Source organism: Schistocerca serialis, chromosome 5 (genome assembly GCF_023864345.2).
Source record: "Schistocerca serialis cubense isolate TAMUIC-IGC-003099 chromosome 5, iqSchSeri2.2, whole genome shotgun sequence".
In the NCBI taxonomy this organism is placed as follows: Eukaryota; Metazoa; Arthropoda; class Insecta; order Orthoptera; family Acrididae; genus Schistocerca; species Schistocerca serialis.
In genome coordinates this window covers 87131003-87158947 of record NC_064642.1, presented here as the reverse complement: position 1 = coordinate 87158947, position 27945 = coordinate 87131003, and the positions used below count along the sequence as shown (strand labels likewise).

Genomic DNA, 27945 nt, shown 5'->3' with positions numbered 1-27945 from the left:
TTCTACTGTACATGGTATTTGTCGCTATCCCACCGCAAATTCGCTTGTATTGCCCGCAAACTGTAATAGCAGAGTGTTATCCTTTTATATATTTCAACACTTCTTACCAGTTACGCAATAAATCTTTGCCATTAAACAGAGTTTCTTAGAGGACTGGAGCATGAATAACCAGTGACAAGTCTCCGTCTCTTTAAGATATATCGCCAAGTAAGCTGTTATGGCTGACGAAATTGTGGCTACATGTGTGAAATACATTGTGGTCAGTAATTTTCAGTAATTAATGAAAATATGGCTAACTCGCACTATGAACCAGTAGCTTATCTTTAGAGAAGTCTTTATGTAGGTATGGCTGGTTGCAGTGTTTTTCTTTTCTTTCAAGCTTGTATACTTTAAACAGGGTGTTACAAAATATTCCAAACTTTGAGAGGTGGTAGTATGGACCAAAGCAAGACAAAAATGTAAGATAAACATGGGCTTTAAAAAGCGTTCTTTAGGAGCTATGAGCACTTTTTCAGTTGCGCTACTGTGCAATACATCTCTTCTACTGCAAGCTCTTTGCTATTACGAACGACCTACAGAATGCAGTAAACAAACGAGAAAACATTCTTCTGTTCTTGTCCAGGGATGAATTACGCAGTAAATATCTGTCAGTGTTTTACTGTAAACTATGTTCACAATCTGGTTACGTGAAGCGCATAAACATTACTTCTGATGGAACCAGTACGTGTACTGAGGTTTGCGAAATAATTTTACTTACCAGCATAATAGAAGCGTACTATTCTACTCGGGAAATGGCAGACGTGATCTTCTGTTATGGTCTGGCAAACAGGAACAACCTCTAGAGCCCGTGTCGTGTATGCTGCAAAAATCCAGACTACAGACTACGATCTGCACAGTTATTCAGCCGTCTTTTCCAGTCACTAGCAGACTCTGGCTCCGTAGCTCCAAAAAAGACGGGTCGTGGCACCAGTTGAGGAGGAGGGGGTATTACAGCGAGTGGAAGAATATTCTGGAACTAGTGTTTGTAGAATTTCGGCACCTATCTGGGTTCGCCAGCTTTAGTATGGGCGATCCTGCATGAAAAGTTGTTATACCAGTATTATGTACAGCGCGTCCAAGCCTTTCGGTCACGAGATCAGCTTGCCAGAATGCAGCTTCTGGGAATGGTGTTACAAAGGTGTGGTGAATATCAACTTTTGACAACAAAATTACTGTTCGCATACAAGACAGACGCGAGATGGGACTATCAATTTTCATAACCAGCGTGTGTGGGCTGCTCCAAATTCACATACAGATGAAGAAGCAAGGCATCGGCGCAGATTTTAAATTAAATTATGGGCAGGTATTATTGGCCATAGACTAACGGGACCTTACATGGGCCTGCTACCAAACAGGTGACTGATGCGAAGTATTGTTAAGTTCCTATCGCACGACTTGCCTCTCCTGCTAGACTAAATACCTTTCCAAGAGCGACTGAAAATATGGTTCACGCATGATTGGGCACCAGCCGATATTCTCCGACACGTCCGAGAACACCTCACACAGACATTTACTCGGCAATGGATTGGTCGGGTTCCAGTATATCGTCCAGCTCTTTCCCCCAATCTTAATCCCTTGAATTTTTAGTTGTGGGAAGAGCTGAAATAGACTTGAAGTGCGACATGAAGTTGCGCAAGAGTCCTGCGACTATGGCGTAAACATAAATAGACATGCCACTGCTGAATAGGTCGCTAGAATAACTGGTCACTTGCCGTTCAAAAAGATCTTATTTGTTGACACGTTTTGGGTACAGCCCTTCATTGGGACCAGTTGAGTTATTATGTTGACAGCTGACACACGTTATAACATTAACTGCCCAACTGAACATTTAGTCCTAACACAGGAAAAGCCAAATATAACACTATACTGCGTCATGTGTTATATCTTCATACAGTGTGTTACGAATTATGGTATTACGACGCACTTAATGTTACCCGCTGGGAGGATTTTAGTAAATAGACCTTGAGTTACCTAATGGATTTGGCTTATCGAGCCTGAATTTAGTGTTACAGAAGAAACCAGAAAGCTAAAGATTGAAATTTGGGAAATGTTTTAAGTAACAAATATTGCTTAAATTAAATAAAAACAGTTGCCAGCCTAATTAGGCATTGTAATGTGAAACATCACTTTTATATAATCTGTATAGAGTTATGATAAAGGAAAGCTACTATTACTTCTTTCCCAAAGAAGTGCGATGAACTCTACTATAATCGGATGAGTGGTACAGTGATGTTAGCAGTTATAAATAGTATATGCAAGTTCTCACAGAAACAGTTAACAGCTTATTTCTTCTCAATGGTAATTACTTTGTTATATATGAATTACGTGATCACCAAAGGTTATGAAAGTCAATATAAAACCAGAAATGGATAAGGACTTAGTCCTATTTCAACAATAACTTTCCAAATAGTAAAAATATAATTAAGTCACTTGCAATAGGACTTTTACACTCATTAAGAGGTAGTATTGTTCCTATTTTTTTTATGGATAAGGGTAATTACAGTAACTGTATCTTCAATAAGCAAAATTGTTAGTGGGGAGGCTCTCAAATCGGATTTCCAATTTTCGTCTCACAAAGTACACAAAACTCAAAATTTACTTCAGCTGCAATTAATACGCGTATATTCATTATTCAAGCAGGTTTATTCATTTTAAGCAACTCAAAATTGGGGACCCTTAAACTGTCCAATACTATAAAGCAATCTACACACATTTTCCTGAGACAATTCGTAAGATGCAAATTTTGGTATTATTCTTTCACTAATTTCACTCACCTTGCATGGATTTTAAAACAGTTAATGCTGGCAACTTCCTCTGTATGATTTTAAGTATGACTTTAAGTGCATTTACACTCTAACTAACTTCAAAACAACGCGCTGTCTTATTGCCTTTAACACAACCAGTAATTTTCACTAACAGAACTTAATGCAGCAAATATTTAAAGCACAAACGCTTTGAAATAAAACAAATCAATCACTGTGGAGGTTTTCATAAATACAACGCTAACTTTCCCCCTTAACTTCAATTGAAACCACGGTATATCGACATATCTTTTTGCGTTCAGAAGTGTACAAATAGTCAACCATTTATTTTCATTAAATTTTCGTCGTCGTCGTCGGCTGATACTCGTGTCCGAGTTTTCATTTCTCTCCTGAGATTTCCTTTGTCACGGTTCAGGCGTGGAAGTGTCGTTGATGGCTTAGCAATCCAATCCTAGCGTGGAACAGGCGGCCACAGACATTACAGCTGATGGAAGGTGGAGGACGTGGCTGAGCCTGGAGGAGTTTACGTCTCTGGCGTTTGTCATTCTCCATTCTTCGACGTTCCAGCTCAAAGTTTTGAAGAGCATTTGAGGTAACTGAGCGCCAGCGACTTCGGTCTTCTGCTATTGTGGACCAGTTACTCGGATCGATGTTCAAGTTTTTCAGATTTTTCTTGTACTGATCCTTATAACGTTTGAGAGGGGCACCTCGTGGCCTTTTACCTGTGCTCACTTCGCTGTACAGCATTTGGCGTGGAAGTCTGTCATTTTTCATCCGCTGGACATGTCCGACCCATCTGAGTTGATGCCCAATGATAAGAGCTTCCATGCTATGCATTTTTGCTCTCTCTAGAACAGCCGTGTTGGATTACATTTTAACACACAGGATACTCGTATGTCAGTATTTATGTGGAGTGAATCCTAAGAAGTATCATGGGGGGAACCAAATCAAGGAACGGACACAAGTTTCACATAATTTACCTGATTATTGCAAATTAAGAAACACTTAAATGTACTGGTTCATGCTTTGACAAAATTCAGACCTCTTATAACTGCCGAAGTGATTGCACAATATCGGTGGCGAGTACATAACGGCTACTGGTCCCTCCTCTGGATGTAATTGGCTCTATTATCTTCTTCTTGGCGATGACATTTCCAACATTATAGCCTTTTCCGTTAATAGAGCACCATTTTATAGCCGTACACACATCCGAGGCCTTTCCATATTAATCCAGGTACTGGATGCCATCCTCGGTACTTGAGAAGTTCACTCTATTGCTGCTCGGACAAAACTATCCAGTAGCTAGCTGTCTGAGCTCTCTCACTTGGTGCCCAGACAGAGCACCACATCCACCTTTTCCTAGCGCGCCAACTCACTTCCGTTGCAGATGGGAAGTACTGTTGCTTTTCATTTCATACAATGCAAGTACCTAGGTATGAACAAGCATATACATAGTTGCAAGCAAACATATTTAATAAAATCCCAACATTTAAACACATTAATAAGCCAAAATAAAATAAACATAATTAAATACTACTTTTCTCCAATTAATACAAAGAATTTAAGTGGTAAAGAGAAAACATTTTATACAACTTTCCACTTTATTACAATAGGTCAAAGACATTACATAGTAAAAAATACATACTTGACGTTAAACATAATCAATCAGTACAAAATATTCACAGTATTAATTATGGTGTTACAACATGACTCCATACTTTGTACAAAGACCTTTTTTTCATGTTCTGGTGATGGGCTGTGTCCGAAACGCTTCAGTAAATAAGAATTTTTGAACAGCAAGTGGTTATCCCAGTGACTTGTTCAGCAGTGGCTTAAGTCTCATCCAGGACACTTGAAATCTTGGTGTATGCTAGCTCTCTTAATGTTGTATAAACACTACACGAATCACTGCAATGCCTGCCACCGCATTCGTGACCACTTTGGAGTTTTTCAGGGAATGCAGGAGTCCTAAGGCGTCTGACAGAAACGTGCCTTACTATGAATGGACACCTTATTGAGCACCTCCTTTAGCGATGGCTCACAAGTGTAGGTCGTATGTAACAGCAAGCAGATTATATTAGAAGCCCTGCTGTTTCACAGTAACAGAATAACGTGTTCTCTTCTGTTTACTAATTTGCTGCTGTATTCTGTTGGTCGTTCGTAATATCAAACACGTTGCAGTAGAGGAGATGTGTTTCACAGTACCGAAAATGAACAACTGGTCGTAGCTTTTAAAATGCGCATTTTAGGGCCCATGTTCAATGGACATTTTTGCCGTGATTTGGTCCATACTTATACTTCTCAAAATATGGAAAGCAAAGTGCTTCCAGTAGAAGACATGAACAAATGCTCGTAGTTCTTAAGGTGTGCATTTTAGAGTCCATTTTTACTGGACATATTTTTCTTGTTTCGATCCATACCATCACCTTTCAAAACGTGGAATATTTTTAACAACCTGTATAGACAAAATTATAGCGATGTATTACTCGCCATCAGGATGATATTACGATATATTGCGAGAGTGTTCAGAGAATAGTAATGCTACTTCTTACAGAAAAAACAAATGAAATATTCCAAATGTCTGCTCGGCGGAAAGGAAAAATTGTATGCCTTTTGGACTGTTATAGAGTTTCTAGACAAACTGATAACTGACAAGGCAAGATATGATCTCAAAAATATAACACATTTATGGCTATTTTTTTACACTCCATGTACGGAGATAAAGAAGACTTTCTGTTAGTGCACTACTGGCCATTAAAATTGCTACACCACGAAGATGACGTGCCACAGACGCGAAATTTGACCGAGAGGAAGAAGATGCTGTGATATGCAAATGATTAGCTTTTCAGAGCATTCACACAAGGTTGGCGGCGGTGGCGACACCAACAATGTGCTGACATGAGGATAGTTTCCAACCGATTTCTCATACACAAATAGCAGTTGATCGGCGTTGCCTGGTGAAACGTTGTTGTGATTCCTCGTATAAGGAGGAGAAATGCTTACCATCACGTTTCCGACTTTGATAAAGGTCGGATTGTAGCCTATCGCATTTGTGGTTTATCGTATCGTGACATTGCTGCTCGCGTTGGTCGAGATTCAATGACTGTTAGCAGTATATGGAATCGGTGGGTTCAGGAGGGTAATACGGAACGCCCAACGGCCTCATATCACTAGCAGTCGAGATTACAGGCATCTTATCCGCATGGCTGTAACGGATCGTGCAGCCACGTCTCGATCCCCGAGTGAGCAGATGGCGACGTTTGCAAGACAACAACCTTCTGCACGAACAGTTCGACGAAGTTTGCAGCAGTATGGACTATCAGCTCGGAGACCATGGCTGCAGTTACCCTTGACGCTGCATCACAGACAGGAGCGCCTGCGATGGTGTACTCAACGACGAACCTGTGTGCACCAATGGCAAAACGTCATTTTTTCGCATGTGGCCTCATCTATGAATGGGATAGAAGACACAAATCCCGGAATCGTGGTTGCCTGGTCAAGAAACGAGTGACAAAACTGCTCCCGATTTGGAAAGTCTGTCGCTAGTAAGCTCTGCACACGCTGTGAGTGATAAGGGTAGCAACAACTGACATGTAAATGCTCCACATGATCGTGTGACTTACCCTGTATAGGCGCGCCAACTGCCTGGTATTGATACTGCGGTCGCCTTCCACGTTTTCCTCGAAGTCTGGTGTCCGAACGTTTCGGGTACGTCCTTCATGATTTCCTGCTTCCTGAAACCACCCTGTCTCAGGCAAACGGCGAAACACTGTTGCAAATAGCGATTGGTGTGGTTGAAGACAGCGGGGATAGGTCTCCTGATACAACTTTGCTGTCCGACGCCCGTTACCAGTTACCTTTCCGTAAGTAAACACCACGTCGGCAACCTCTCGATTCGAATACGGAACCATTGTGTAGAACGCTGCATCACACCCACTACAAGGTGAGTTAGCAAGAGAAGTGAATCGGACACAACATTAGCAATTACTATGGCAGCAGAGGGCGCTAGAGCATGACGTATGAGGAACAGTTCCACCCTCTAGGAAGAAACCATGCATACTGTAACTGTGGCTGCATGGTACAGCGCGTATTAGATCGAATAAGAGATCTCTAGCATGGAAAGTATGCATTTCCGGACGTAAGTTCATTAGACCTTTTTTCCCGTATCTTCTCATCAATCAATCCTCAGGGTTCGTACACGGTGGAAAAAATCGTCATACATAATACACGTGTTAAACATTTGTCGAGTTACATAGTGAATATTTGGTATCATTCACAGTCTTGAACAATACGTATTGTTAGAAAGATGTAGTGAATAACACTGGTGGCACTGTACGGTATTACACTACAGGTATGTCGTGTGCGTTACGTTCTTTTTGTTGAAATTCGTTACGCATTTGAAAACATATTGTTATTTGAAAAGTATAAGCCATAGTTGCTTTTTGGAGTGCAGCGTTTATAAGAAAGACGACACACACAACGGTGAGCTTTCGAATACCTGATGCAAAATTGTCAACGATTGCGATAAGACTTTTCATCCCTGTAGCGGTTGATTAAAGTTTGCACCAAGAGTAATAGTCAGAATAAAGACGCAACTTTTCAGGCGGGCTTCCATTTTATATGGCGAGACGGTCGAAATGAAAAATGTGACTATCGGTGAGAAACTCTGCAAACCTATTCTGTTCCTGATGCAGAGGAGGGACACAGAGAGATTAACAGAGGCCACAAGCAAGTGAAGCAGTTTAGATTCTTTGTCTACTTGCCGTTCAGTTACTACCGGATAAAAAAGTGTTTTGCATGGACTGACTTGGTGTGTGCCAGGTAACGTCAGCACAGAAGCCCCGCTGTTTGCACTCTGCCTGTGCTCAGCCTTCGCAAAATAAAAGACCACGTGTGCGGCGTAAGACTTGTAATGCGTTAAACGCTGTCTCACCTTAAGCATTTCAGACATAACAGTTTGCTGTTTACCATATTTCCTTAACTCCATACAGACGGTAAGGATCGTTAAGGATTCTACTTATACGAGAAAAAACGATAAAATAATCCATAAGTGGCGAGCTATCCCGTGTTTCGACACACCTGGCTTGGTTTGTCGCAGTGGACAGTGCCTTTTCTCAGTAGCGCTGCGGTACATCGGGTGTCTGCTTTGATAAAGTGGCAATATTTTTTTGCGAGCTGTCACGTTAGCGTCGAAAGATGGCGGTGTATAAACACAGTAGGTGTTGCTGGCGCTATTCTGATGGCTATAATCGTTCGATCATAAGGTAGTTCTGAGTAGACGCGCAATACCGTACTCATGAGAGGACGTTTCACAGCATGGAGTAATAGCGAAGAATTAACCACTGCTTGTGCTGCTTAAAGGTACTTTACTGTTACTGTTGGTTAAAATCAGGGAATACTAGCTGTCATCATGTTAAAAACTGTCTTTGTTGTAGACTTACATTAATGAATACGGCTCATCGGCAGAGCAAAAGTCGACATGTTTCAGACAACATTCATCAGCAAAGCTAACTTTGTGCAGGTGGTGCTCCACAACTTCTATTTAAAAAGGGACAATAGGACAGTTTTAATGGCGTTATAATCTTTTGTCAACGTAATTAGTCATACTGGATTGCTAAAGGGAATTGTGGTTGGAATATGCAATAAAGCAGTAAAGACTATAAGTATTGGAAGTATATCTGAATGAACAGCATAGTCCAGTTATAATACGAAGTTTGTGACCTTTTACAATAAACCGACTAGGAACTTCACGCCACTCTCCCTCCAGCCCTTGCCGGCAGCGTCCTGATAGTGAACATCACTGGCTCCCAGTCGAGTGACACCGCACCTTTGCGCGTCAGCGATCTCGGTTGTTTTAAGGGAATACTGCCTCAAGACAATACCTTTTTCTTCGTAGAGATGAGAGTGCCTAGCATTAACATTTACATATGATCTTCGTCTTTAAGAATATATAAAAGTCTTTAAAAACATTAAAATGTGTTAAATTGGGTATCCTTTGCAGGCTAAAATAACACTATCTGCGAGTTTTTATTCAAGATGAAAGCCTTTTTTCTTGTTTCTTGCATTAATAAAACTGATGTCTTCCATTGCTGATGATGTTAATGAATGAGTTGGGTCTGTGGCAATAATGAGAAAACCTTCTAACGTTACGAGTGTGTAGGCAACCTAGCAATGGTACTGAGGAGAGCTGAATTTACTTGCTTGGCTGGGTGTGAGCCGGGGGACGATGACGCCGCGCAGCCACCCCAGGACAGCCTAGGTGCAGAGACAAGGAGCGCGTCGCCGGAAATGGGTAAATCTTAAGGCTGGCAGTTTGAACGGCTGTAACTCACATGATCTTTGTGCAAGAGGTGCACCAGAATTGGGATAGTGTCAGACAAGCTGAAATATGGCTTCTTACAGCTCTTTGAGAATCTATAATAGTTCACAGTCAAGTATTAATGCAAATGTGAATACATCTGCGATCTCAGACAAAACAATATTTTCATTATGGCTACCAAGTCGTTCGCTACGCATTTCTTGAATAAAAATCTCTCGGTGTACATGCCGCGTCAATTCAGCATAAAACTCCAAGCTTTCGACCACTACCTCCATGGCCGTCGTCAGGGCTAAAACTGACTGCGGTAAACTATTTTTTTTCCTTTATTGAATTTTAATTCCCCCCGAAGGGAGCGGGCTGGCAGCAGCTTAGTATGCCGCTCTTCAGCCAACAGACTTTGTTAGAAAGATGAAGAGAATAAATAAGAAAAACAGGCGATAATATCGGAGACTTAAAGAGTACCATGGCGAAAAGAAATCGTGGAACTTAAAACAAAGAACAGAGGGATGATGACGCTAAGAAAATACATACAAAGCATACAGGTAAAACAATAGACAGACAATTAAAAAAAAGAAACACGGCGACAGTCTGGTTTCTGTTCGCAAAAGACATAAAATTCACACCCAGCGACAGCATGGTTTCTGTTCGCAATACGAGAAAGACGAACAACACTGAACAGTCACTGGAACACTGCACTAAAAAGTTAGCAAATGTGACATACCACAGCCGAGAGCAGGTGGGGGGGGGGGGGGGAACTGGACAGATGATGGGAAAAGTAAAAAAGGGGGGAGCCGGGAAAGGAGCTGATGGAGGATGAGGACCCATAAGAGGGGTGGGGGGCGCTGGGCAGATGCGACAGGGAGTGGGGTAGGCAGAGGAGGCGAATACAAAAGGACTCGGGGGGGGGGGGAGAAGGGAGGTAGGGAGAGGTTTAGTGGGGAGGAAACAGGATGGAAGGGGGGAAGAGGGAGCCCAGGGAAAGGACAGAGGAAAGGAGGGGGAGTGAGGATCAGAGTTGATAGGAGAGATAAATGGTGAGAGGGCATCATCCGGGAGGGGGAGTTGATGGAAGCCACCTTGGGAAAGGAGATGTAGGGTGTAGAAATGGAGGGTAGGGGGGACACAATGGTGAAGACGTGGCAGGGGGCGGGGATGGGAGAGGAGAGGAGCAACCAGGGGGTGAAGGGGTTCAAGACGGCGGGAGGTGTAGAGGATGCGGATATGTTCAAGGAATAGGAGCAGATGAGGGAAAGGAATGAGATCATAGAGGATCCGCGTGGGGGACGGGAGGCGTATACAGAAGGCGAGGTGGAGTGCATGACACTCAAGGACCTGGAGGGACTTATAGAATTTGGGGGGGGGGGGCAGATATCCAGGCAGGACTGTCATAACAGAGGATGGGATGGATTAAGGATTTGTAGGTGTGGAGGATGGTAGAGGGGTGCAACCCCCATATCCGGCCAGAGAGGAGTTTGAGGAGTCAGAGGCGGTTGTGGGCTTTGGATTGGATGGAGCGGAGATGAGGGATCCAGGTGAGATGACGGTCAATGGTGAGGCCAAGGTAGGTGAGGGTGGGGGTGAGGCGGACAGGACGGGCGCAGACAGTAAGGGAGAAATCCAGGAGCCAGAAGGAGCGAGTGGTACGACCTACGATGATTGCCTGGGTCTTGGAAGGGTTGAGTTTCAGGAGCCACTGGTTACACCATGCAGCAAATAGGTCAAGGTGATTCTGGAGAAGGCGTTGGGACCGTTGGAGGGTAGGAGCGAGAGCGAGGAATGTGGTGTCATCAACATATTGCAAGAGGTGTACTGGAGGGGGGGGGGGGGTTGGGGCATATCTGCCGTGTACAGGAGGGAGAGGAGGCGGTAAACTAGCGAGGCTCCGACTTTTATATACAAAGGACGGCTTCTGATTGGCTGGAATACGTCACAGCAACAGCGATATGGCGCGTAGTGAATTGGTGCCCTCTGCTTCCATAGATGTAGTTTCTATCCCGCGTTGCTTGCAGCGCCATCCCTTGAATCATGAGGTAAAGTGCGGGATGTTTTCCTCTGCGATTTTTCTTTATCCAGTCCACTCTTCCAGGTGTTGCTAAGTCCATATCCGTTGTCTCTGTTAAAGTTATTATCGCCAAGTCTAATTTCACAATGAAACTCTGAATTTCAACTAACAATATCCCAGATGTTGGCATTGCTCTCATCCCAGAAAGCCACCCATCTACATATATTTCATTTATTGACTTATGACGTCTTTTATATCTCAGACATTACAATAGAACTTAATAATTAAATTGTTCATTTAAATTTTATTTTGTACTTCTGTGTATTTTATTAATTCGCAATTCTAGGCAACACATAGACTATTTGACTGCAGGATCACAGCTACAGGTTATTATTTCCATCGAATTAGCTTGGGGTATTAAAGCAGACGTGAGCGGTCCGACCCTATGTCTACATCGAGCAACTCTTTTTAAACAGAGCCGTTCATAACCCAAGTATCTAAAGTATGAATAACCGCAGGTAAAGACGGAACTGGTTCGCTCATACAGGATGCTGTCTGAAAGAGCAGTAGATCGGTTGGTAGAGGTGGACCTATTAATTGGCCCTCTAGGTCGCCTGATATGACGTCGCCGAATCTCTTTCTGTCAGGACATTTAAAAGATAACGTGTACCAGCAGCTGCCAACAGGCCCTGAAGACATGATCGACCGCATCAGAAGTGCCTATGCTGGCATTCCTGCAGAAATGCTTCTTCCTGTCTACGGTCATTTGAAAAGCTGATCACTAAGTGTATTGAAATTGACGGCGTCTGAACACTTACCCTAACTGGAAAAGTAACCGTAACATACATTAGCAACCTACAGCGTGGACAAGTCTCACTACATAAAGAGCTTCATGACTCCGATTTCAATAGCTGGTTAGTGTTTTGTGAATGGGCACGTCAACAAATGCAAAGGACCCCCACGTTCTTTGCCAAGGTACTAATTCCCGATGAGTCTACATCCACAAACCATGGTAGCTTTAACCAGCATGAGAAATATTACTAAAAACTCCGACTGAACAGGCCTCGCAAGGCCCAACGCTACTGGCCGACCGCGGTGTCATCCTCGGCCGATAGGCATCACTGGATGCGGATAAGGAGGGGCACGTGGTCAGCACACTGCTCTCCTGGCCGTTGTCAGTTCTCGTGATCGGAGACGCTATTTATCAATTAAGTAGTTCCTCAGTTGGCTTTACAAGGGCTGAGTGCATCACGCTTGCCAACAGCGCTCGGCAAGCTAGACGGTCACCTATCCAACAGCTAGACTACTGGCCATTAACATTGCTACACCACGAAGGTTACGTGCTACAGACGCGAAATTTAACCGACAGGAAGAACATGTTGTGATATGCAAATTATTAGCTTTTCAGAGCATTCGCACAAGGTTGGCGCCGGTGGCGACACCTACGACGTGCTGACATGAAGAAAGTTGCCAACTGATTTCTCATACAAAAACAGCAGTTGGCCGGCGTTGCCTGGTGAAACGTTGTTGTGATGCCTCGTGTAAGGAGGAGAAATGCGTACCATCACGTTTCCGACTTTGATAAAGGTCGGATTGTAGCCTATCGCGATTGCGGTTTATCGTATCGCAACATTGCTGCTCGCAATGGTCGAGATCCATGGACTGTTAGCAGAATATGGAATCGGTGGGTTCAGGAGGGTAATACGGAACGCCGTGCTGGATCCCAACGGCCTCATATCACTAGCAGTCGAGATTACAGTCAACAAATGGAGACGTTTGCAAGACAACAACCATCTGCATGAACAGTTGGACGACGTTTGCAGCAGCATAGACTATCAGCTCGGAGACCATGGCCGCGGTTACCCTTGACGTTGCATCATGGACAGGAGCGCCTGCGACGGTGTACTCAACGACGAACCTGGGGAGCACGAATCTCAAAATGTCATTTTTTCGGATGAATCCAGGTTCTGTTTACAGCATCATGGTGGTCGCATCCGTGTTTGGCGACATGAAGGTGAACGCACATTGGAAGCGTGTATTCGTCATCGCCATACTGGCGTATCACCCGGCGTGATGGTATGGAGTGCCATTGGTTACACGTCTCGGTCACCTCTTGTTCGCATTGACGGCACTTTGAACAGTGGACTTTACATTTCTGATGTGTTACTACCCGTGGCTCTACCCTTCATTCGATCTCTGCGAAACCCTACATTTCGGCAGGATAATGCACGACCGCATGTTGCAGGTCCTGTACGGGCCTTTCTGGATACAGAAAATGTTCGACCGTGGCCCTGGCCAGCACGTTCTCCAGATCTCTCACCAATTGAAAACGTCTGGTCAATGGTAGCCGAGCAACTGGCTCGTCACAATACGCCACTCACTACTCTGATGAACTGTGGCATCGTGTCGAAGCTGCATGGGCAGCTGTACCTGTACACGCCATCCAAGCTCTGTTTGACTCAAGACCCAGGCGTATCAAGGCCGTTATTACGGTCAGAGATGGCTGTTCTGTGTACTGATTTCTCAGGATCTATGCACCCAAATTGCGTGAAAATGTAATCACATGTCAGTTCTAGTATAATATACTTGTCCAATGAATACCCGTTTATCATCTGAATTTCTTCTTGGTGTAGCAATTTTAACGGCCAGTAGTGTAAACAAGTCCGACAGCGATAACTTCGGTGAACCGTAGACAACCCCCTCTGGTTACAGCAACTTGACCGTCAACGTCCTTGATCGGTTAACGCATGGTGTGGCATCATGGGGAACAAACACATTGACTCGTATTTCACCGACAGCGCTTTGAAAGAACGCCAATATCGTTTTTGGAATAGGAACTACCGGTACTACTGCATGTTGCTGCTCTGGACGAGCCGGCCGGTGTGGCCGAGCGGTCCTAGGCGCTACAGTCTGGAACCGTGCGACCGCAACGGTCGCAGGTTCGAATCCTGCCTCGGGCATGGATGTGTGTGATGTCCTTCAGTTAGTTAGGTTTGAGTAGTTCTAAGTTCTAGGGGACTGATGACCACAGTAGTTAAGTCCCATAGTGCTCAGAGTCATTTGAACCATTTGCTCTGGACGTTTGACGACGTATATGGTTTCTGGATGACGGTTTCCAAGCGCACTATGCAATTGAAGCTCGGGAGGTATTAGATCGTGTTTACAATGGCGGTAGATCGGCAGAGGTTGACCTACTAATTGGCCCTCTAGGTCCCCTGATCTGACGTCGCCGAATTTCTTTCTGTCAGGACATTTAAAAGATTACGTGTATCAACAGGTACCAACAGTCCGTGAAGATATGATCGGCCGCATCAGAAATGCCTATGCTGACATTCCTGCAGATATGCTTCTTTCCTGTGTACGGTCATTTGAAAAGCAGATCACTAAGTGTATTGAAATTGACGGCGTCTGAACACTTACTCTATTGGAAAAGTAGAGTGGCGTTCACTTCGAGCCACGGCCACAGTAGCATGTTGGGTAGTCCCCTGTTTTATATGTCGGAGGAATATAACGTTTCCAGCGGGATTTAGAATTAGAAGTCATGAAATAATGCACTGACCTACCCTCGCAGAATGGAGCTGGGGTCGCATATGCCATTGAATATTCAAGAACCATTGAGTAACATGTCATAAATTACGATTGTATACCCATTTCTATTTCTCCGATTACAGCGCCATTTGTGGCGAAACGAAGAAAATGTTTCAGACAGAAGTTATGTAGATTTTGCAGTAGAATAGTAACCTTAAATAAAAGAAACGGGAGTTCCCATTGAAGGTTTCAAATTTGGCCCTCGCCATCCACGTACGGGATGGAGAAGGGGGTCGAATTTGGTTGTGCTGAATGTGCCCCTCTGAGACAAACGAAAAGGGAACATAACTTTTTTTGATCCGATGTGTAGTTTTCAAGTTATTTGAGTGTCTTCAGTTAAAATGAACACCCTGTATATAAGAAAAAATTATTTTAAATTATTAACAATGACTTTTTGTGGATAGTGTATCCATCTTAAGGTGCCGTGGCTGTTACAACATCTACACTTGTCTTGCATTTGATTCCTAGGATCAGTGTGGCAACAATAATTAACTCCAGTTTAAATTGTGAGCGTCCTTAAATGATGTGAATTTGAACTGTATCACAATGCCACAATTATATAATTGTTTGTATTTTTGGAGCCATTTAACGCTGACACATTGATGCAAGGAATCACGTAACAAGACGCATGCTGCTGCTGTAGGAGCCAAATCCCATAAAGATCTATCCAGAGATACGACATTGTGCAGAATTGAAAATTATTTTTCTGAATTGTCACTGGCATGGTTATTTCAAACCTAAAGAATAATGTGTGTGTGTGTGAAATCCTATGGGACTTAACTGCTAAGGTCATCAGTCCCTAAGCTTACACACTACCTAACCTAAATTATCCTAAGGACAAACAAAAACACCCACGCCCGAGGGAGGACTCGAACCTCCGCAGGGACCAGCCGCACAGTCTGTGACTGCAGCGCATAAGACCGCTCGGCTGATCCCGTGCGGCCCTAAAGAGTAATATTTAGCTTGATGATAAATAGGTTGTGTAGGGCCAGTAAGACGTAAGTATTCACATTTGTACAACAGAACTCTACAGGAAAGATTTATTTCTGACTCACAGATCCATTTACTAAGAGCACTGCACTCAATACGAACCAAAACAGCTGTGTAATAGTGACATACAAGCTTGTGTTCTTTGATTGTTCCTGATTTTTCTAAACAATTTTTCCAGTTTTATATCACAAAATCCAAATTATTTGATTTCTATTAAAATTTTTCATTTTTCTTTTTGTTTTTTGCTTTTAGATCCCTGCGTATTTGGACAAGGCGGCCTGTTGTACGTTTTCGTTTCTTTTTATTTTCAACCTAATACTAGGAGGACTGTGTGGGGCAAAAGAAGTTACAACTGGGAACATTTTGGGAGGGGATTACTCATTCCGGCATTTGTCCGACAACCAAGGAAAACTTTTAGGGATCATTGATCGGAACTGGGGCAATGGATTTATTTGCTGCTGGAGCAATGTTATCCATTGATTCTGACAAATACTGAAAACACGTGTATGTTGTTAGCATTTAAATAAATTGTTATTTAAGCTCACATGCCATTGTTGCTGCGTAACATGTGCGGGATATTTTAAGTATGTCATTGTTATCATTAAAGCCATTCCTTTCGCCGTGGTGCTACTGCTATCTGATGATTCGGTCCACAATTCAATGTGTTGAGATACAATCCCCAATTCAATGTGCTGAGACAGAAGACAGTAACAGAAATTAACGAAGGACTGGGACAAGATGTGATCTGTCCCCATTATTGTCTTTGGCTGATATGAATCAAATAACAACAAATGGGAAGTAACAAAGACAGCTGTTACAAAAATTGTTAAAATACAAAAAAGAGCAATTTTATTGGCAGCGATGTATTCATTTATGTAAGTAAAGATGATTAACAAATATCTGTTTGCAGATTACAAAATATTTACGCGTAGTAGGTATAGTACGATAATTTTTGAACGTAAAACTAAACAATGTTTTCAACTGATAAAATACTTACGAAGATTACAATATCAATAAACATTAAAAATGAGGAAATGCTTAATAGATTTTATACCTTTAGATGATAATTTTCACAAGTTACAGTCAAAAATAGGCATAGAGAATAGTTTCAGAAAGTGAAATAAATTAAATGGTATATGAAAAATAATTTCGGGTAAATAAATGAGAAAATAAATATAAACCATATTAAAAAATTTCATACCGAAACTAGTTCTTCTGTATGGAAAAGGTAGTTAGACTCATCACCAAAATGATAATACAGGTATAGACAGCGAATAGATAAGTTTTACGTAACTTAACGTGGTGTAACTCTGAGCGGCAGAATCAGAAAGAACATAAAAAAATATGTGCGGGAGAAATGATTCGTGAAGTCTAAGTTTACCAATAGAAATGGCATAGAATGTCCTTTGGAGGCTGTAGAACAGATTGGCTTTTGAACTTTTCCATAGATGACCCAAAAGGAGAGATTCAGAAATTCCACATCGGAGATAGACTGCACACCTTGTGTGGCAGAATGGAAACTCATTAAATACTGCCAATAGCTGATGATGTTGATTGGTGATCATTATATGTAAACCGTATCTGCCCAAAACGACTCCTTTCCAGATGAGAGAGCGAGGGGTGAGGGGGTGCGAGGGCGGGGGTGGGGGTTTAAGGTGACGAAGAGGGGGACACAAAGACGCCCCATAAAATTCATCTTAGATTATCAGATTTAAAAACTGATGTCACTGAAGTAGTGCGCACTGGTGAGGGGCACGTGGCGTCCAGTGGACTGAGCGCCCGACCGTCAGACGACGTTGGCGTTGACCGGCTTCTCGAAGCAGTCGTCGACGTAGTGGTCGGCGCGGCCGCGGCTGCAGAAGCGCTGGTAGACCACCCAGGCGTTGAAGCCGTCCCCGGAGAGCCGCTGGTGCTCGCGGTAGACGCGCAGCGCGCACTCCACGTCGTCCGAGATGTCGTTGTCCACCAGCTTGTCGCAGGACAGGCCGCACGCGGTGCCGCGCCCTGGCGGCGAACACCTGCGCACCACACAGCGAGCGGTTACCAGCCTTCCAAAGACTCTGATGTGCACAGGTACACGTGACCTTGAGTGTTTGGTAGTCGGAGGGACTATTCACACTATGCAACTCTTGTTCTGCCAGTCACGGAGGGCATGTCAAGCTGTGCAGGCAAATGCTCGGATGAATCCCCCACGGTACACAAAAAAGGTCGGTATACTCTTGCAGAAGCAATGAAAACAGCATGCTAATTTTAAAAGAACACCAAACCTCCAAGATTGGCAGTGTTTTACATGAGCTCGATATTCAGCGCGGACCTAACTGTGAGATCCTGGTAATCCATCAAGGAAAGTGGGACTGCAGCCGGACACAACAAGACCAGCGGCTGTATTCGAATCTTGCGTCATTGATTCTTTTTAACACATGCTACCAGTTTCTACACCACATCTTCAGGCCCCGAACGTAACCTGCCATCCACAACCGTCTGACCTTGCTGGGCTTATTGTTACCACGGAAGGTACGGAATCCAGTCAATTTTGGCCCTCTGCAAGCGATTCTGTTCATTGCACAAGAAAACGGTTGTGGATGGCAGGTACGTTCGGGGCCTGAAGATGACGCCATGTGGTGCCGAAACTGGTAGCATGTGTTAAAACGAATAAACGGCGTTAGATTCGAATACAGCCGCTGATTTTGTTATTATTATTCAAGACTCAATGTGAGATGATTCTAACAGCTTCCCCAACGAAAATCTGTCTCCAAATATGACAGAAAATCCGAAGATATTCTGGTCATATTTTAAGTACACTAGCGGCAACAAACAGACAAAACTTTCCAGAATGAGATTTTCACTCTGCAGCTGATATGAAACTTCCTGGCAGATTAAAACTGTGTGCCCGACCGAGACTCGAATTCGGGACCTTTGCCTTTCGCGGGCAAGTGCTCTACCATCTGAGCTACCGAAGCACGACTCACGCCCGGTCCTCACAGCTGTACTTCTGCCAGTATCTCGTCTCCTACCTTCCAAACTTTACAGAAGCCCTCCTGCGAACCTTGCAAAACTAGCACTGCTGAAAGAATGGATAATGCGGAGACTTGGCTTAGCCACAGCCTGGGGGATGTTTCCACACAGTTTTAATGTGCCAGGAAGTTTCAGACAAAACTTTCACTGCACGATACAAATGGTAATATTCCCGACAACAGCGCCACTAAAGCGGAGTTATTAAACACAGTTCTCCAAAATTCCTTCATCACAACAAACGAAGGAAATGTTCCAGGAGTTAAATCAACAACTGTCAACTTGCGTAACTTAGAAGTAGATATCCTCGGCGTAGCGAAGCCGCTCAAAGCAATAAAGGCAAAACTTCCGGTCCAGATAGCATACCAGTTAGGTACTGATACAATTGCTAATACAACTGCTCACTCGACGAAATATCCATATCAAAAGACTGGAACGTTGCACAGGTCACACCAATGATCAAGAAAGGAAATATGAGTAGTCCGCTGAATTACAGACCCATATTACTGACGTTAGTTTGCTGTGGGATTTTGGAACATACACTGTGTTCGAACATTGTGGTAGGGGTCTGTTGACACACAACAGGCACGGTTTCAAAAGACATCTTACGCCCCGTTTTGAGGAGTCGGGCCTTCATCTTCTGTTGGATACAGCGGTACACATGTGTACTACTGCTTGGGGCAGTCAGTGTGAGTATTTGCTTAGTTCATTCGTAATTTTTGTCACCACCTGAGGCATATCTGAACAAACAATATCAGCTTCATTCACGAGATGTCTTCATTGTTTCTGACACTTAACTTTTATTGACTGCAAGTGCCTAATTGGTGGCTAATAATTTATATACTTCTACTGTATCTTAAAGCGTTAGTTTGCAAGAAAAACAAAATTAACACGTAAAGAATACGTAGAATAATGCAGAATCAATGTTCTGATCTGCCTGTCACCGTGACGCTAGAATTTTGAACTGATACAGTAGTACTGTCATGGATTTTTTCATTGATTTGAAACACGTCATTTTGTTCTTCCATAGAAAATTGCAACATCTGATTTAATAGGCTCACTTGGGCGAAGAATCAGAAAGTATTTTCTTTGCTTCTAGTGTCACTAAAAACAGTAGTAGAATTTCATTAATAAGTTTCCTGATCAAGCTGTTGTATTAGGCGATGACTTCAACTTTCCAGGTATAGACTGCTATCAAAACTAATGCCAGAGACAGGGATTCGTGTGACATTATTCTGAGTGTCTTGTCCGAAAATTACTTCGAGCAGATACTTAAAGAACCAACTAGTGAAGGCAATGTCTGAGACTTCTTAGCAACAAACGAGACTGAACTTTCCGGATCAGTTAACTTAGAGGAGAGTATCAGTGATTATAAGGCTGCGATAGCATCTGTGACTAAGAATATAACAAGGAATGTTAAGAAAGGTAGGACAATATTTTTGCTGAGCAAGAGTGACAGGATACAAATTGCAGAGTTCAAATGCTTCAAATGGCTCTAAGCACTATGGGACTTAACATCTGAGGTCATCAGTCCCCTAGACTTAGAACTACTTAAACCTAACTAACCTAAGGACATCTCACACATCCATGCCTGAGGCAGGATTCAAACCTGCGACCGTAGCAGCGGCGCGGTTCCGGACTGAAGGGCCTAGAACCGCTCGGTCACAGCGGCCGGCAATTGCAATGATGGCGATAAAGATGTGAAGCATAAATGGAAAAAATTCAAAAGCATCGTTCAATACGCCTTAGACAAGTATGTTCCGAGCAACATCTTAAGGGGTGGGAAAGACCCCCTTCCCCCCCCCCCCCCTCCCCCTGAAGTTTAATAGCCATGTTAGTAAAACTGCTACGTAAACGAAGAGAGCTTCATTACAGATTCAAGAGAAGTCAAAATTTATCTGACAAGCAAAAGCGAAAGTGATCGTAAGGTGAGCAATGAGAGAAGCGTTCAGTGACTTTGAAAGTAAAATTTTGTCAGCCGATCTGAGTAAATACCTTAAGAGTTTTTAGTGTTACGTAAAATCAGTATGTAGTTCGAAATCGTCTATGAAGTAACTCAGTGACCATAACGGCGCCGAAACAGACAATCACAAAATTTGAAGGCCGACATACTGAATACGGTCTTGCGAAATCGTTTCACCGCGGTAGATCGTAACATTGTACGACCTTCGAAATGGTAGATATTTGGAAAACTGATCCCGGAATAGATAAACTACAGTCTCTTTGTAGTGGAAAGGCATCAGGGCCAGATGAGATACGTGTAGGATCGTACAGAGATAATGCGAGAGAACTTGCTTCTCGTCTAGCAGCAGTTTATTGTAGGTAACTGGAACAACGAACTGTATGTAGCGACTGGAAGAAAGCGTAGGTCATTCCAGTTTTCAAGAAGGATGTTAGGACAGACGGTTATAATTACACGGCCATGTCACTGGCGCCGATCTGTTGTAGAATTATGAAACATGTTTTATGCTCAAGAATTGTGACGTTTTTGGAGAACGAAAATCTCCTCTATGAAAATCAGCATGGATTCCGCAAAATTCTGCTCGCTCTGTTCATCCATGGGATCCACGTCGCCGTAGACATCGGCGCTCAGGTTAACACGCCATGGTTCTTGACTCCAGGAAGGCATTTCAAATTGTCCCACACTTCAGTAAATAAAAAGCATGGGTTACCGCGTGTCGGGTCAGATTTGCGACAGGTTTCAAGACTTCTTTTCAGATAGAACTCAACACGTCGCTGTTAACTGGACAAAACCGACTTATGTAAATACAATTTCGGGAGTAGTCCAAGGAAGTGTTACTGAATCGTTACAGTTTACAAATATAAATGATCTAGTAGAATTTCATCCATAAAGATTTTGGGAATTGGCACGCAAGCTTTCTGCTCTCAGTTTGTCATTAGTATGTATTCTACTTTCAGCGATATGTGTGATATCCGACGTTTTCCTACTGTTCGGGTTTCTCTTGCGATAGTATTTCCCTATGCCGTACATGCTACAATGACGCATTGTGCGAGTAACAGATGCCTAATGTCAGTATGTATATGTGCACCACAGCACTTTATGATTACGGTCAGGTAGTCGAACATGCGTTTCTCCATTGTTATGTAGGCTGCAAGATGATGATAGTGTTGATTGACAATAGTAGAAAGAAAATTTGTTGTTCATTCAGCATCTTCTAGCAGATAACAGTGTCGTTCTTAATATATTACAAGGTGTGAAGCAACACTTGCGTGAAATGTTTAGTACAAGTGTACCTGCACCCAGAGAACGGCACTCTTTGCGTACGGTTTGTCGTAAGCCGTCTTTCTCTTACGCTCCTCATCAGTGTCTGAACAGAGAGCCTTACCATACATCGGCGGTGATCCGGAACAGTCGTAACTTACGTCAAACAATATCGTGCGCCAAGCGACCATCAGATGGACTCCTCTCCAATGCTGCCACCGTGACAGCAATGGCCTTTAGAATCGCCATGGCCGTCCTTCTGACTCTGCCAACAGTGGTCGGCCGTGTTAGAAGCGTCAACTGAATGCTAACTACTGGCGATTCTGATGCCACACGGTGCGAACCGAACGTTCTATGGTCCACTGTATCCTTTGAATTTAACTCCAGGAAGTGAAAGTTGCATTAATACAGTGATCCTATTTGACTTCCCACTCCTGCGTGCGACTGTTCCCCGCGGAAATAGAAACAATGAGTTCGCTTTCGTACTTTACTATATGTATTATTTTACCTGTTCTTCGTGGGCTTTAACGTGCCAGCATATATTTCGTTGTGGATGGCGCGTAAGGACTTATTGAACATCACAATTAGTTGTTCTCTGTAGACTTAACGCTAAGTTCAGCGTTCCAAACCCGTCGAAGTACATTTCGAGCTTACTTGCCACGGTCTAAGAAACTTAACGTTTCTTGACTTTCCACCTCCCCTCCACAGCGGACCACATCGTCAAGTGCTTACGGAATTCCTCAGACTGTATTTTTCGAGTACTCACTGGACTCTGACCAGTACCTGGAACTCAGGTGTTTACGCCCGTTGGCTGCACCTGAAAAGATGGTGCTAATACTCGCAATCCTGTGTGTTCAGTTTTATATGCAAGTTCGGTTACCGCAGTCTGAGTCAGACATCGTCCGTTATTGACATGTCCGAAACGTAAGGAGCCAAATGTTTGTTACACCACGAATGCTGATACTTGACAATTTTGTTTTATGTTCTTACAAAAAATCTTAAATAAAAATAAAAAAGCCAGTGAGGTCACTAGCTTCACGAGCGTTTCTCATTGCAGACGTCGACATATTCTCTGGCAGCATATTCAGATTTCTTTGTTTTCACATCAGTCACTGCGACGTTATTCGGCAGACTGTTAGAAGTAAAATCTCAGCACAGTATCCGCGATAAGCCAGCTCATGATGGTGACGCCGGAGGAGGTCGTCGAAAACTTGAGTTGTAACTTAGTTTTAACGCACCAAGGAAACCAATAGATTTTGTTCAGGGTATTTAGCGGCAGTGAGCCACTAACTATAACGCGCTAATCATCAATAAATTGATACATTGAGTTCTCCGGCGGGCAATGTGAGAGAAATATTAAAATAATGATACGGGACAGAAAGACTTATCAATGCCACAAGATGATGATTTCCTACGCGACTTTTATGAAATGTGGTGGGAATGGACTGAGCAAATAGCCAAAGAAACTGAAGAAACAAGGGAGAAGGAAATTTTTTAAGGAATTCCCAGTGATAGAGGTTAGTCAAGATGAATACGGAATAGAAAATGGGATGCCATGACGAAACAGGCGGGTGCGAAATTTCACGACAGCACACATGAAATAGATATATTAAAATGCTCAGTCGAAAAAATTCGCCGGCCGCTGTGGCCGAGCGGTTCTAGGCGCTTCAGTCCCGAACCGCGCTACCACTGCGGTCGCAGGTTCGAATTGTGCCTCAGGCATGGATGTGTGTGATGTCCTTAGGTTATTTAGGTGTACGTAGTTCTAAGTCTAGGGGACTGATGACCTAAGATGTTAAGTCCCGTAGTGCTTAGCGGCATTTGAACCATTTTTGAAAAAATTCGTGCTTGAAGATACTGCCAATGTCTGATTGCCCCACACTCACAAATGATATGTATTAAAAGATGTATTGAAAGGTATGTCGACACAGAAAAGAAGTTAAAACTACTCAGAGGAAACAAGACAACAAATCCAAACGGAATTCCTATGATACTTCTCACTGAATGCGTCGCAGAATCATCAGCTTTCCTACTTTATATTTATGGAGACCGTCTCGCATAGTGAACAGACACACTTGGCTGGTAAAGAGCGCAGGAAACTCCTGTTTACACAAAGATCCGTGGAGTTAACAATATTGCTAACGGCCGTCTGCAAAATGATCCTAGATTATAACTCGGATAATATGATATTTTCTAGAAGACAATAAGCTTATTTTAATGCGACAAAACTTTCGTAATTCAAACGCGATAGCATGTTAACAGTAGGTAGTATCCGTTTTCACATGTTTTCGAAAAGCGTTTGGATTATAGTATATTGTGTTAAGATCACACGGAGTACCTTCAGGTATGCGATTGTCTTGATGGAGTTTATCGAACTGTAAGCGTGATAGACCTAGCCGACTGAGAATGCTCAGCAGAAACGACACTGAGTACCACTGTGCCCCAAGGAAGTGTTACAGGACCAATAACGTCCTCAATAGACATGGATGGTTCGTCAGGTAGGGCCATCAGCACTGTAAGGTTGTTCGGTGACGATGCTGTTGTCTGCGGTCTGCAGCCTGTAGTCGAAAGGAAGTGCAGAATTAGGTGTACACCTTTTCCACTTCGTAAAACGAATGACAACTCTCCTTAAACGCGAATAAATACAACGTCTATAACAGAGAGAAAGAATCCGACAGTACACGATTTTAAGGTAAGTCATCAGTTTCTTGAGCTCGTCACATAATATGAGTACACTAGCTATATAGCACTCCGTCTTCAGGCCACAAGTGGCCCATCGGGACCATCCGACCGCCGTGTCATCCTCAGATGAGGATGCGGATAAGAAGGGCGTGCGGTCAGCACACCGCTCTCTCGGTCGTTATGATGGTTTTCTTTGACCGGAGTCTCTACTATTCGGTCGAGTAACTCCTCAATTGGCATCACGAGGCTGAGTGCACCAGAAAAATGGCAGCAGCGCATGGCGGCCCAGATGGTCAACCATGCAAGTGCCGGCCACACCGAAAGCGCTTAACGTCGGCGATCTGACGGGAACCGGTGCATCCACTGCGGCAAGGCCGTTGCCAATATGAGTACACTGCCTGATCAAAAGTATACGGACATGAGTTAATGGGTATTAACATGGGGTGTGGCTACCCTTCACTTTTACGATGGTTTGAACTCTATCCATGCAGTGTCTCAATGTTTGAAGAATGGCCCATACTTTCTCAACAGCAGAAACCAGAGAAGTTAGTTGGCGCTGGTGTCTGGAACGTAGCTGACTCATCCCAAGGGTGTTCCGTTGGATTGGGTTCAGAACGCAGCTATGGGCAAAGTCACTGCCTCACAGATGCTGCTTTATGACAGGGTGCAGTTTCATGCTGATACAATCAGTCATCGTCTCTGAACTGTATCTGTACTGTACGCAGCACACAACGGTGCAGAATGAGTTCACATCCTTTCGTATTTAGCGAATTCTTAAGCACAATAGGAGAAGCAAACCCTAATCGCGAAAACGTCTCCGCAGCGTAACACCGCCTCCCCCGTAATTCACTGTTGGCAGTACAGACGATGGCAGGTAACGTTCTCCGTGCCTTCGTCAAACCCAAACCCTTCCATTGGGTTTCTAAAGGGTATAACGTGGTTCGTCACTCCAAATCACTCATTTCCTATCACCCACTGTTCAGTGTCGTCACTCTTTACACTGCCCCAAGCTTCGCTTTGCATTTACGGAAATGCGTGGCTTATCAGGAGCTGATTGACCCTTGTACCCCCATTCCTTTTGAATCCCTACGCACATTAGTTGTAGTAGCTGGACTGCTGGTAGCAGTTTGGAACTCACGACTGATTCCTTCTGCTGATTTCATGTGATACAACCACTCTGCGTAGTGTTCGACGGTCCCTGTCCGTCAGTACCCGAGGTCTGCCTGCTCTTGATTTAGCTTCTTCGTTCCTTCGCTGTTACACTTAGATCAGCAAAAGTCACCTGGACAGCAGTAGAAACGTTGAAATGTCCCTGGTGGATTTGTTACTTGGGTGGTATCCACGTTGGAAGTCACTAAGCCCTGCTGACCGACCCATTCTGCAGTTCTGCCTCTCTACTGGGGACACAATACCTGCCGCTTTCTCTTACACAGGCTGCTTCACATCTCGTGACATCTACATCTACATCTACATATATATTCCTCAATCCACCATACGGTGCGTGGCGGAGGGTACCTCGTACCACAACTAGCATCTTCTCTCCTTGTTCCACTCCCAAACAGAACGAGGGAATGCCTAGATGCCTCTGTACGAGTCGTAATCTCTCTTATCTTATCTTTGTGGTCTTTCCGCGAAATTTAAGTTGGCGACAGTAAAACTGTACTGCAGTCAGCCTCAAATGCTGGTTCTCTAAATTTCCTCAGCAGCGATTCACGAAAAGAACGCCTCCTTTCCTCTAGAGACTCCCACCCAAGTTCCTGAAGCATTTCCGCAACACTCGCGTGATGATCAAACCTACCAGTAACAAATCTAGCAGCCCGCCTCTGAACTGCCTCTATGTCCTCCCTCAATCCGACCTGACAGGGATCCCCAACGCTCGAGCAGTACTCAAGAATTGGTTGTATTAGTGTTTTATAAGCGGTCTCCTTTATAGATGAACCACATCTTCCCAAAATTCTATCAATGAACCGAAGACGACTATCCGCCTTCCCCACAACTGCCATTACATGCCTGTCCCACTTCATATCGCTCTGCAATGTTACGCCCAAATGTTTAATCGACGTGACTGTATCAAGCGCTACACTAGTAATGGAGTATTCAAACATTACAGGATTCTTTTTCTTATTCATCTGCATTAATTTACATTTATCCATATTTAGAGTTAGCTGCCATTATTTACACCAATCACAAATCCTGTCCAAGTCATCTTGTATCCTCCTACAGTCACTCAACGACATCTAGTGGTCATTTCCGCATTAGACAGTGGTGCCCGGATATTTTTCATGAGTGTAAGTATTTAGGGGTAATATAGCACGAGTCGAATTGAAGTGGGACCATCATGTAAGGTATTGGGGAAGTGAAATTGGGTTTGTAGAAAGGGATCTGGAAAAATGCAGTGCATTTGTAAAGGAGATCACATACAGGACGCTAGTGGGAGCAATTCTACTTGTGCATTAATGCAGTGTCTGTACTTGATAATGTGTGCATAGTTCGCTGCAATGTTACAATGTTACTTCGGCCCTGCATGATTGTTCGAAAGAACAGACACTGCTGACGATAGGTGGGAGTATTAAATCGCAATAGCCATATAATTTACCGGATACATCAAAATTTGTGCCTGGCTGGGACTCGAACTCGGATTTTCCGGTTGTCGCGAGCGGTCATCTAAACAACATTGGCTATCCGAACACGGTTCCAGGATCCACCCAAATCTCAACATTTCCGAGCCTCCGCTTGTCAGTTATGTGATTCCCGCACAGGAAGAGAGTTATTATTATTTTTTCGCCAATTTACCTTGGCTTTGGCACGAAATTGCATCGACACAGTCAAATACAGACAAAGCCAAGGCAAGAATCACATAATATTGTGAGCGCTATGGGAAGCAGTCGCTACGACGTATGGAGACTGAGTCGGAACTGGAAGCGCGCTCGGATAGCCGAAGCAGTTGGGGCGATCGCTCGCGACAAGCAGAAAATCCGATTTCGAGTCCCGGTCTGGCACAAATTTTCATTTGTCTCCAATAAATTGCATACTTGTCGTGGTACCATATTCGCAATTTACGTATACATTTTATGAATTCCCATTGTTCAAGCATCTGGATATTGTAACAGGAGACAGGCTGCTTGGATCGTAACAAGTCGATATAGCCCAGACGAAAGTGTAACGGAGATGCTTGGGGAACATACATGAGAGTCGCTTTTGAAAGAAGACGACGGTCCTCGCGAAACCGTACTGGGTAAATTTAGAAAGAACCGATTTTCGGGGAAGACACTGCGACAGTTCTGCTGTCTTTATCGCTTATCTGGAGTAGGGATTATAAGAATAAGAT

The 27945-nt window shown here is 43.6% G+C and overlaps 2 protein-coding genes across 2 annotated transcripts in view; one reads left to right on the top strand and one right to left on the bottom strand.

The window, feature by feature from the left end:
- The window catches only part of LOC126481682 (H(+)/Cl(-) exchange transporter 4), a 403512-nt gene that overhangs the window by 84837 nt on the left and 290730 nt on the right, over positions 1-27945 (top strand). The gene's annotated exons all lie outside the window — the stretch shown is intronic.
- LOC126481684 (lysozyme c-1-like) overlaps positions 16568-27945 on the bottom strand; it is a 29586-nt gene continuing 18208 nt past the window's right edge. The window contains exon 2 of the mRNA XM_050105626.1: positions 16568-17718. Coding sequence (XP_049961583.1) covers positions 17487-17718 — 232 coding nt within the window. The 3' untranslated portion in view covers positions 16568-17486. The remainder of the gene's footprint in view (positions 17719-27945) is intronic.